General features: G+C 39.4%; 2 protein-coding genes across 2 annotated transcripts; both read left to right on the forward strand.

Annotated features, from left to right (window-relative positions):
- Positions 1-6,011: 6,011 nt before the first annotated feature.
- On the forward strand, positions 6,012-6,533 carry LOC129766079 (uncharacterized). Its single transcript, XM_055766533.1, has one exon. It carries the CDS (start codon positions 6,012-6,014, stop codon positions 6,531-6,533), a length of 522 nt encoding a protein of 173 aa, XP_055622508.1.
- Positions 6,534-7,377: 844 nt separating this feature from the next.
- LOC129766080 (uncharacterized) lies at positions 7,378-8,463 on the forward strand. Its single transcript, XM_055766534.1, has one exon. It carries the CDS (start codon positions 7,378-7,380, stop codon positions 8,461-8,463), a length of 1,086 nt encoding a protein of 361 aa, XP_055622509.1.
- Positions 8,464-12,454: the final 3,991 nt, after the last annotated feature.

Here is a 12,454-nt window from a genome sequence, read left to right on the forward strand (position 1 = left end):
CGGAGAGGTTATATCGAAGCAGTGTCGTTCCCGAAAATTGGTAATATGATGAAAGATTAAATCCCACACTGCTGACTTTTTTTATAAAAGCATCCATCAAGAGTCATCCCGATGTTTTCATTGGTTTCGGTTGGAGTGTTCAGCCGTAGGGAGGACACTTTGAGGGACCAAATTATCGTTTTTGGGGGTTCGGGGATACACTAGGCCTAAAATAACCTGCTAATATTAGTACTTAGTGCAATATTTTCAAAATTACAGTAGATTTTCTTGTCCTAATACTTATATTAAAATAGATGCAAATGTTTATTTTTATTTTGGAAGCTAATATTATTATATTTCCTTCATCATAAAAACCGGATAATTTGAACTTGTACACCTGGTAATTAGTTTAACTAGACAAAAGAGTATTTAATTCTTACGAATTAGTTCCTATCATCGACGCCCGTGATCATTGCTTAACAAAACTTCAGTCATGATTACAAATTGAAACCACATTATGATACTTTAATCATGAAAGTATCATCTTCAAGACCATCGCTATGTGTAACTAATCATGGTATCGAAAATCGTTTGCTCTGCTCGTCTCTACAATTGCAGATTTCACATTCGAACAGCAGTCTGTATGGTCGGTAAATAGAACGAACACAAATCTTTCCATTCAAAACGTAATCCTCATGTATGGGGCATAGGCACTGGAATTTTCCCTCTAGAAATTGCGGAAAGATGGTTATTACGATCGACATGTGGAAATGAGAAGATACAGAAGATTCCGCAGACAAAGCCAAATTCAGAACATAGGGTCAGCCTACATGGTTGTGCCTTGTGTGGGCAACATTTTCACGCCAACGAATTGTTAATAAAAGCAACGGTTATGCCATCACGGGTTGAATCATTCCGAGGAAAATCTTTATTTGCAGTAATTATCATTACTAAGAAGTGACGCGGCACCTTCACACCAACTAGCCTGCCCATCTCGAACCTCCTACCAAACTAATAACCTGTTTACGCAAGCTGAAGCGCAAAAACAATGTGCACGTGTAAGTAAGTCATAATTTGTCTCTAGTGGAAAATTCTCCATTTATTTCAGTTTTTCCCCGGCAGCATCATCACGATCACCGGCATCATCAACGATACAGCCTGGCCAACACCAATGGCAGGCAGCATCTTGGATGCTCAAGAACGAACCACCGCCCCCCGCCCGCACCGTTTTATTGCCCAAGGAGGTGGAACGGTGAAAATCTTAAACGGTTGGAGAAGTGCCAGCGATTTGCCCCTGAGAAAATGCCAAGATGCGATTGTGGGGAATCAAACGACGCGAAGAGGCGATGAAGAAGTTTTACCAAGTGCGATGGGTTAAATAGGATGGTATTTTGCTCTCCAAGGGATATCGTCGTCGATGGGGGCGGGGTGGAGATGAAGCTTGCTCGCACTGTAAACATTTCCTCATGGTCATTTTCACCATTCCGGGTGCGTTGCAGGTCGAGTGTTGTGAGGATGATCGAAAACTATAATAGACGTTTGAGCTCGTGTATAAGGTGATTTTTATTGGGAACTTGTTTGGCGATTCATCATAACCGAATAAATTCAATATGAATATAGAAGATTTAACAAATCGACACTCTAGTAAATCTAGAGTAAATCTCAAAATATCACTCATCAGATTATTAGTCGAATTTTAGTTTGTCGATCAAATCAATAAAACAAGAAATTGAAACATGCGGTGACACTGCCCAATAAAAATAAATAATTACTTAGGTGAAATTTTATACTGTCATTTACCATCCACAGCCTATTTTTGTGTACTTATAACTTTCACTTCACTATTAATCTTTATTACATGCAAACCTTTTTTCGTGCGGGGGATAGGGACCGTACAAAAAAGTCGCATAAAAAAATCGTGCAATACTTCACCAGCAGCTTTAAAAAATCGTGTTCGGTACGCATTTTGAAAAAAAAAAAAATTTGTGCGGTAGATAGGGACCGCATAAAAAAAAGTTTCCCCCAAGAAAATAACTCAAATCCACGCCATTCACCGTTAGATTTCCTTTTGTTTCCCTGCTTTGCGATGGGACACTTTGCCTCTTCGGTTGCGCGTGGCTGTTTTGTGCTTTTAGTTGCATGTCGAAACGTGTTGCTGTTAGAAATCATGTCATGCAAAAACTTAGAAAAACTTAGAGCATTTGATGAGAGGAGGGGAATGATTTCAGAAGTGGATAATTGACACGCAAATATGCCTTTTTCGCACTGAAATGCATATAAACCATCGAAAAAAAAAATGGACGATAACTTCGTCAAATATGCTTATTTTCATACATCGCACAAAAAATCGCACAAAAAAAACCGCACAAGAAATCTCAAAGAAAAATCTCAACCCCTATCCTAACGGAAATACCCACTTCTGATTGCTCGAAATTGACGACACATGCAGCGGGTCCCTAACAAAGACATCAAAACCAAGCTGCCTGGGGGAAATCGGCATTGCAAATACATGAAAGTAGGGGAAGCTTTTGTTCCTACCGAAATGTATGCCCTAACAGAGACATCAAAATCAAGGTGCCCAGGGAAATCGGCAATACAAATATATGCAAGTCGGGGGCATTTTGACGTAGAACTACGTCTTTCATTATGGGTGCCAAATCACGTTTTTATGAAATAAAGTTAACATTAATAACTATTTTTGCCGCGAACGGATTTTGGCTATTTACATACTAAACGAATCGGAAATTCCGGAAATACATTAGAATCCCTTGGTTTGTAAATGGTTAAAACTCATGAAAACTTTAAGCGTTTCCATTTTCCCATACATTTTTTCTGTCCATTTGTGTGCTTTTCCGAACAGAGCTGTCAATAACGAGCAACTTATCGACGACCAACGGAGGGAAAATCGTAGGTTTTGAAGTCTCCGTGAACAAAGGAGAAGTAGAAGAATGAAGGGGAATACTTGCCTAAAGTATAAACAGTGGATCTCGCTGAGGCAAACTATCATTCGGCATCGGACTGTTGAGAAATCCAGTTCACTTTGCTTTCGCTGCGCTTCGATCTAAGATTGGACCCCATCAGTGGTAATCCAACTTGGATATCGTCGTTTGGTTGTTCTGTTCGTTTTTAGCGTTATTCGTATCTTGTGTTTTTCTTTCCGCGTCATAAATTGGACGCTTCGCGTAGTGTGTGATGAGCAAGAAGAAGAGGCAGGCTCGAGCCCTGCAAAAAACGAACGCATTGCCAGGGGCAATAAAATTTTGAGGCAAGCGTCATCTAATGATGCACGCGATGTTGGTGCAGTGAAAAGCTACAACAGCGAAGTAGGCGACTTCGGCGCGTCGGTCGAAAATGTAAAAGCCGTTACCCAGGAAGCAACCAAAATCAAGCTCCCCCAGCAGGTGGTGAAGGCGGTCGCTCTTGACAAACTCATCAGCGAATTCGCATCGATGGGTGTTACAGCAGAGTACAAGCTGTGTGGCATAATTCAGTCTTTTTCAAAGCAGTTAACATTGTTTGTTTCCCGTCATCATAAGGGCTTCGTTGGTGCCTTTGAGAATGCATCAATGCATTAAACTGACGTTATGGCGAAGCAGACGTTAAGGTTGTGCGCTAAAAAATTATTTGGGGAATACAAGCATCTTGAATGTCTTACTGGAATGTTATAAGTTATTTTGGGTTCGCGTGCCAGTCGCAAAACTGCCTTCAACTAGGATTGCATTTGCGCTAATATTGATCATAATGAAGCATTGCTACTGTTTTCAAGATTGTTATTAACAAAAAGAGTTTATTTCGCTTGTTTAGTCACCAAGAAAGTAAATGTCGTTCTGGAATTTTGTATGTGATTAGGTTTCGCTTGCCAGTAGCAAAACTTCCCCCACTAAGGGTGACAGCTGCGCTTCTCTCGAGCATGAGAAAGTAATGCACCTTTTTTCGAGGCCAGTAATATTAACAGAAGCGCTTCTATTGAGAATAGCGCAAAATGATGAGAAGTGTTTATATTCCTAGTAGTTTCAAGCCACCAATGGCTCTGTATGCATGCTATGGCGAACGCTTGTTTTGCGTTGTACGAACGATGCCTAGAGGTTCCTTTGAGGCAATACTAAATAACATGTAGCATGATATTTGATACTTGCAAGTGTTGACATTGTTGTTGTTTCCATGCGGTGCCAAAGATATATTGATATAGTCATGAGATGTGGAATAATGGTGCTGGTGCAACATGTATATAATCGACTGTAGCCGAGTCTATGTCAATTGCGAAAAAGCCCACCGGAATAGCGTTCAAGGTAAATTTTCAATGCATTGACATGAAATAAATTGCGACGTACGATCAGCTAGTGTATTGTTTTGCGAGGGCAAGAATGAATCATCAATCAATTATCGTCAACTGATTCTACAATGAAAAAACCATTTCAGAGATTATTCTACTAAGCAGTTGTTTCTAAAATTTCACAGCATTACAGAATAATATCCGAAGGTATAAATAAGCGACTTATATAAAACAACAGCGTAGTTCTACGTCAAAAATGCGGTCGTATCTTGGACACAACCTCCTATAATTTTGTTATGTCGCAAGTAAGGTGAGTGATACGATTAATTCTAATAACTAAAATTTAAATTTGGTTGTTTGAATGTTGGTTGTTTCGTTAAATTTTATATCAATGACCGATTGTGTATTGTGAAAAATTTAGCACAATATTAGAAAAAATAATTTCCCATTTCCTATACATATAGTATTAGGTGTTGTTATTCCAATTAAAATTGGCATTGGGTTGAATAAACACTCAGAAAGTAAAAGTCATAAAAGAAAATTACCTTTTCCAAATCAAATATGTTTTCTCTATATTAAAGTAACATGTTTTTACTGGTGAGAAAAATAGATAATTGTGTTTAAGATTGGTAGTTATTTCATATTACATTGGTGAGTTTTTTTTCTTTATTTCATCCATACATAACACAGGAGGCATCTCGTCTAGGAACACAGAGGGCGGTTTTTTTCAATCTCGCTCCACTTCGGTATCTTTTATCTGATACGCACCATCCAACGACTGTTTACCATTCTTCTGTCATCATCACTCAGTAAACGCTGGTGGAGTGAACAAACAATATCCAACAACAAAACAAAACGGTTGTTCTTCAAACATATCCTAAATCAACAGATAGCCTTGTTGAGTTGAGTTAGTAGTTAGTGTATTTAATAAGCAACGGGTGAGTGACCATTGAATTTCGACCGAAATCAATTGCTGTTCAACCCTGTGATTGCATTTCGAAATAGGCTATACGTCCATCTCGCTTAGTTATATCAACAAGAGATTCACCAATACAACAGCATAACACAGCTGATGAGCTTTCGTTCGCCACCACAGATTTTAAATTAGTTAGTTGTAAAATAGTTGTCCCCAATAAATGTAGTATCCGTTTAAATAAAGTGTTCCTTTTTAAATTGTGTTTTTTGTGAATTGTCTGACACAATTCCGAATACCGTCCATCATAATTTTTGGTGCCGTGACCAGGATAATGGCATTGTAGCCATTGGTATTCAAATTCAACAAAGGACCACAGACTTCCATTCAGGACACAAAGGAGCTTTTCGACCGGGACAATACCAGCGATTGATCCTATTGAGGACCCCCTGGCATTCAACATTATATTCTGTTGGACAAGCAAAGGACAGCATTCACCAATAGTCAGCATCGGCAAATACCGGATTTCCTGTAATTTTCCAAAAATACAAGGCCTGTTGAATACAGGTAGAAGGTAATTACCTGTCCAACGTGAATATAGTTTCTGGCTGGTGCGTTTAGATTTGTGTTTTTTTTGCATGTGGCTTATACCTACTGCGGAGCGCGGCGAAAATTGAACGGAAGCGGACGATTGTGGTAGCATATTTAATTTAATTATACAAGGCATTACCTTTGCCTTGGTCAGGTGAGGACCTTTCCAAGAAGTTTACGTTTTTTGTCAGTGCTCCCAGGTCTTATTATTGACAGATCGTGCTTCTGGTTTGTGGTTTCGATTTTATCATCGCCATGGAGGATCGTCGCACGAGGCAGCAACTGAGATCGCGGAGAGGAACCATGGTAGCATCGCTCGGCCGAGCGGACCAGTTCATGACGCAGTACGACGAGGAACGGGACAAGCTCGAGGTCGCTGTAAGGCTGCAGCATTTGGACGGTATTTGCAATGGGATGGAGGAAATACAAGTGGCATTAGAAGACATGGCAGACAACGAACAAGAACGGGTGACAAATATGGAAATTCACTCTGAGTTTGAAACACTATTCACACAGTTCTCTGGAGATTACAAAGACTGGCTTGCGTTTCATGACACCTTTGAGGCACTGATTCACAACAATTCTGAGGTCGTTGAAGTCCAGAAACTTCACTACCTAAAAGCTGCTTTGAAGGGAGAGGCCGCCCAACTGATCGAATCAATTGGAATCAGTTCGGCAAATTATCGCTTGGCTTGGGAAGCATTCGTCAACAGATATGCGAATGAATATCTTCTGAAAAAACGTCATTTGCAAGCTTTGTTTGAGGATGCAAATTGAATCAGCTTCTTCTTTGCACGGGATTGTGGACGAATTTGAGCGTCACGTAAAGATACTGGAGCAACTTGCGGAGCCTATTAGTGCTTGGAGTTCGATGATGGAGCACCTTTTATGTACACGTTTGCATGATGACATCCTTAAGGTTTGGGAAGATCATGCTTCAACATTGACGAAACCAACCTACACATGTTTAATAGATTTCCTCCAGCGTCGTATGAGAGTCTTGGAGTCCATCTCAGTTAACCATCAGCTCATAACGGAGTCACCTTCCACTTCCCACAATTGCCACATAAACAAGAAATCCGCTCATTCCAATTATTATTCTCATGCTGCAGTTGAAAACCAGTCCGCCAAATGTTACGCTTGTGATCAGCATCATCCGCTTATAAAATGCTGGAAGTTCAGCAAAATGCCCATCGCTGAAAAAATGAAGGTGGTTAACGCGAAACGTCTGTGTCTGAATTGTTTTCGTTCGGATCATTTTTCACGAAATTATTCATCAAAATATTCCTGCAAAATATGTAAGAAACGTCATCATTCACTGCTACATTCAGCATTCAGCACCAATGTAAACAGATCAGCAACCGATCAGAATCCATCTCCATCCACCCGTGTTCCAAGTATGCCTGTTCAAGTGAATGTTACACCCTGCGAAAATCCTGCCCGTTCAACTCCATCAGCCGTTGATCCGTCTGAAGCAGAATATAGTTTCCCGTTGCATGAGCGCAGTAAAAATACTTTTATGTTAACCGCTTTACTGATTGTCGTAGACTGCTACGGAAATGAGCACTAAGCCAGAGCACTTCTCGATTGCGGTTCCCAACCCAACATAATATCGGAGCGAATGGCTCAAATACTTCGATTGAGAAGAAAACGAGTAAACGTGTCGATCCATGGTGTCGGAAATAAACCCCAGTATGCTACAGAATCTGTGTTCACAGAAATCCGTTCAAGAAAAGAGAACTTCGCACTCAACGTAGATTTCCTAGTGCTGAATAACATTATGTCCCAGTTGCCGGCTCAAGATATTCCTATTGAGCATTGGAAACTTCCCAAAAATTTATTCCTCGCTGACCCCAATTTCAACAAGTCGTCTGGAATTGACATGATCATTGGAAACGCGCACTTCTTCTCCTGCCTCAAGACTTCAGCAAATATTCAACTTCCTAAACCGCTCCCATTGCTAGTAGATAGTGTGTTCGGCTGGCTGGTCTCAGGCACAGCGGATATAACCCGACCCGATAATGGAACCTCATCATGCACTGAAACCACCGTTTCGTTAGTAGCACCTGAGGACAGTTTAGAACGTTTCTGGAAAACTGAAGACCTGCCAGACCAGCCTAATTACTCAATGGAAGAGAAGCAATGCCAGGAGTTATACTCTGCTACCGTTATGAGAAACGAGACAGGAAGATACGTAGTACGTCTCCCTCGTCGCCCGAATTTTGAGAAAATAGTAGGAGAATCCAAAAATTGTGCCTTTCGTAGATATTTGCTACTGGAGAAACGATTGGAGCGTGATCCAGCGTTGAAAGATGAATATCGAAAATTCATTGAAGAATACATAGAGCTTGGCCAAATGAAGGCGGTGTTGCCTACAGAACCCCAACATTACAAAGGTTGTTTCCTCCCTCACCATCCCGTAATGAAAGAATCGAGCGCTACCACGAAGGTCCGCGTAGTGTTCGATGCATCCACTAGAACTTCCACCGGCCATTCCCTGAACGATGGCTTATTGGTAGGACCAGTAATCCAGGATGATCTACTATCCATCATCCTACGCTTCCGCACATTTCCTGTGGCATTGGTGGCGGACATTGAGAAAATGTACCGCCAGATACTCCTACATCCAAATGACACCCCATTTCAACGGTCTTGGTCCATCGTCCTTTCTCGCTACCCGAACACTACATCAGCTTGCCAACGATGAAGGACAATCGTATCCAGCCGGTAGAGCGGCTCTCCGAAAATCATTTTACATGGACGATTTTATTGGGGGAGCTCAGACTGTGGAAGATGCCATGAAGCTGCGACAGGAACTCAATGAATTGTTGGGAAAAGGAGGTTTCAATTTACGATAATGGACTTCGAATAAACTAGAAATCGTAGGAGGCTTACGAGAAGACCAAATTAGTATGCAATCCACTATGAAATTCGACAAAGGTGAAACGATACTGGGAATAAGCTGGGAACCACAAAATGATCTGTTTCGATTCAATGCCAACATCAAACGGGAAGATGAGATGATCACGAAAAGGAAAATTTTATCCGCTATCGCTCAGTTGTTTGATCCGTTGGGTTTGATAGCTCCTGTCATCACTCAAGGAAAAATTCTTCTGCAACTCATTTGGATGGAATCATGTGGATGGGATGATGAATTACCTTCAGGCATTGTGGTGAAGTGGAAAAACTTCTACGAACATCTACCATCATTGACAGAATTCCGTATAAACCGTTACGCTATGCTTCCGCGATCAACAATCCACCTACACACCTTTTCCGATGCTTCAGAGTCAGCTTATGGCGCTTGCACGTACGCAAGATGTGCTACCCTGAAAACGGAAAGGAACGAAGAAAAAATGTTGTCGCATTATCCGCAACACAATCAACATGCAACGAATATTTCTCCAGATTTTCTAGTTATAATCGTCTCCTTCTGCATATTGTCTCCGATTTATCAGATGCCTCCGATCCAGAATAGTTCCTCAGTCAACAGCAATCAGCATTCCTACTGACTTGTGTCTTTCGGTAGAAGAACTAAACGCAGCTCAATCGACCCTCATCATACTTACCCAAGCAGATGCTTTCAAAGAAGAAATCCGTGACCTAAAAGCAAACCAAGCGGTATCCAATCATTCAAAAACACGACTGTTATGCCCTTTCCTTGACCCTGAGTGAATCATAAGAGTGGGAGGGAGGTTAAGGTTGTCCGATCAGTCCTACATCACAAAACACCCAATATTATTGCCCAGCTTCCATCCCTTCTCTCGCCTACTTGCAACGCACTACCACCTGAAACTCATCCACGGTGGCGGCCGCCTCACACTCTCTACAATGAGAGAAAAATACTGGCCCATAAATGGAAGACGACTAGTCCGTAGCGTGATTCGCGGATGCTATCGTTGCGCCCGAGCTAGTCCCGTTCCTGAAAACCAAAAAATGGGACAGCTGCCCATTCATCGCATAACTCAAAGCCGTCCGTTCTCGAGCACTGGAGTGGACTATGCTGGTCCAATATATTTGAAGCCCACCCACAGACGTGCAGCCGCCATGAAAGCATACATAAGCATATTTGTCTGCTTTTGCACGAAAGCAGTCCATATAGAACTCGTCAGTGATCTTACTACTCCAGCTTTCATAGCCGCATTACGCCGATTCGTCGCTCGCCGAGGACGCCCTGCCGAGATTTTCTCGGACAATGGAAAGAACTTCGAGGGGGCGAAAAACCACCTAGCAGAAGTTCACCGTTTATTAAAACAATCATGCGAACACATTTCCACCGTCTGCACGAACGAACTTGGCACATGAATCCACCTAGAGCACCGCACTTCGGCGGGCTCTGGGAAGCTGCCGTGAAAATCGCCAAAAAACATCTGTATCGCCAGCTGGGAAACACTCGTTTGTCATTCGAGGATATGTCTACGGTGCTCACTCAAATCGAAGCTGCAATGAACTCCCGTCCTTTGGTTCCGATGTCTGAAGATCCCAACGACCTCGCCTGCCTAACATCAGCTCACTTCCTAATTGGAACCACCATGCAGACAGTAGCTGAAATCGACGTCAGAAATCTCCCGTTGAACAGACTCGATCACTATCAAAAAATGCAACAAACCTACCAACAATTTTGGCACCATTGGAGAAAGGAATATCTCCAAGAAATGCAACGATGCACCACCAGAAGGAAACCAAACAACGAATTCAACGTAGGCCGTCTTGTAGTCGTTGTGTATGAATTTCAACACCCAGTCAAATGATCACTCGGCAGAATCCTTTCAGCGCATCCAGGTCCAGATCAGCTCATCCGAGTGGTAACAATGCAAACAGCTCGAGGAATACTTAAACGACCGATAACGAAGATTTGTTTGTTACCTTATGATGCACCAGAGATTGAAGCAGCGAACAATGTATAAAATGTTAGTAGAAATCTAAGATAAGATCAGACAATAGGGGGTCTTTTACGGACCAAATTTCTGTCAGATACGGACCAAATTTCTGTCAGTCGTTCTGATTTCTGATTGGTCGATTTCGATAAATTTTGTAAACAAAGTCGATTTTTCCAGTGTTGCCAATAAAAATAAATTACGTTGGGTTTGTATTGAATTTAGAAAAAAAATGAATTTAATTGATATTACGATACTTAGTTTAGAGGAAATGTGAAGGAATTGTATACACGTTTTACCTAATTATTTTGTTACTATATTTTGATTGAATTGAAAAATTTATATATATATATATATATATATATATATATATATATATATATATATATATATATATATATATATATATATATATATATATATATATATATATATATATATATATATATATATATATATATATATATATATATATATATATATATATATATATATATATATATATATATATATATATATATAAATATATATATATATATATATATATATATATATATATATATATATATATATATATATATATATATATACATCCATTTCATGTCAAACCGATATAGTGCTCCTCAGATTTCCATGAAAAGTGGTAGTTTCTTTCTTTATTGCAAAATATTAGACCCGTATTTTTAATTTTTTCGTTAGGGTGACCTTTTCTTATTTTAGGGTGGTCCGAAAAATCATTTTTTTCAACTTTTTCCTAAAAGTGCCTTTTTTAAAAATTCATAACTTTTGAATCACTGAACCGATTTAGATGATCGATATATCAAATTGAAGCCAATTAATCTTTTTTGGAAAAATATTAGGCTTGCCAAGAAATCGAATTTTGTTTTCGTAACTATTGATTGTAGTTGTTTTTTGTTATTTTTATGTTTTTTGTTTTTATGTTTTTATATTTTATGTTTTTTCTTGAAAGCTGAGGATTTATTACATAACATATCTCGATATCAGATAGGCTTTTTTGTGTTTTTGAGTGACTTTTCAAAGTTAACCGGTCGTCCGTAAAATCATTTTTCCACTCTTATCCAAAAGTAATTTTTTGCAAAAATTTATTACATTTGAACTACTGAACTGATTGAGATGATCGACATATTAAATTGAAGCCAATAAGCCAATCTTTTTTGAAAAAATATCACACTTACCGGAAAGATAGGATTCTAGTCGCATAGGTCTAGTCTAGTCACATAAGAATATTGAACGAAGACTTAAAACATGTTAAATTTACAAAATAATGACTCTAAAACGAAAAAAACACCTCTCTAGAACCCTCTTTCCAAGTTCAATACTTTTTTCAATATTTTTTCTATTAAAAATCTACCTCATTGGCTTCAATTAGATTTATTGATCATCTGAATCGGTTCAGAGGTTCAAAAGTTATGATTTTTTGAAAAAGTCATTTTTGGGAAAAAGTGGAAAAAATGAGTTTTCGGACAACACTAAAATGGAAATGGACATAAGTTTAGTTTAATAATAATCTATTTGGTTTCTGATACTAATATATTTTATTTCTACCATGCCATGCTCCTGCTATCAAATTTTCGTTTCCTTGTTTTTTTGTTTTCTCCGCTTTTTAAACGAAAAGATATAAATTTTTTTATAATGTCATTCCTTGTTTTTTCACAATGGAATAAAGTGGATGGCAAAACATACATTTCTCCTGCCATTTTCTTCGGCAAATCAGCTTCGTTAGGTTCCAAATGCGATTTCATATTTCGGAATAGAATTTCCATTGCTAAGAAGAAATTAAAAGTCTCATCATTCACTATG

The sequence above is a fragment of the Toxorhynchites rutilus genome, chromosome 2 (genome assembly GCF_029784135.1).
Source record: "Toxorhynchites rutilus septentrionalis strain SRP chromosome 2, ASM2978413v1, whole genome shotgun sequence".
Taxonomy (NCBI): domain Eukaryota; kingdom Metazoa; phylum Arthropoda; class Insecta; order Diptera; family Culicidae; genus Toxorhynchites; species Toxorhynchites rutilus.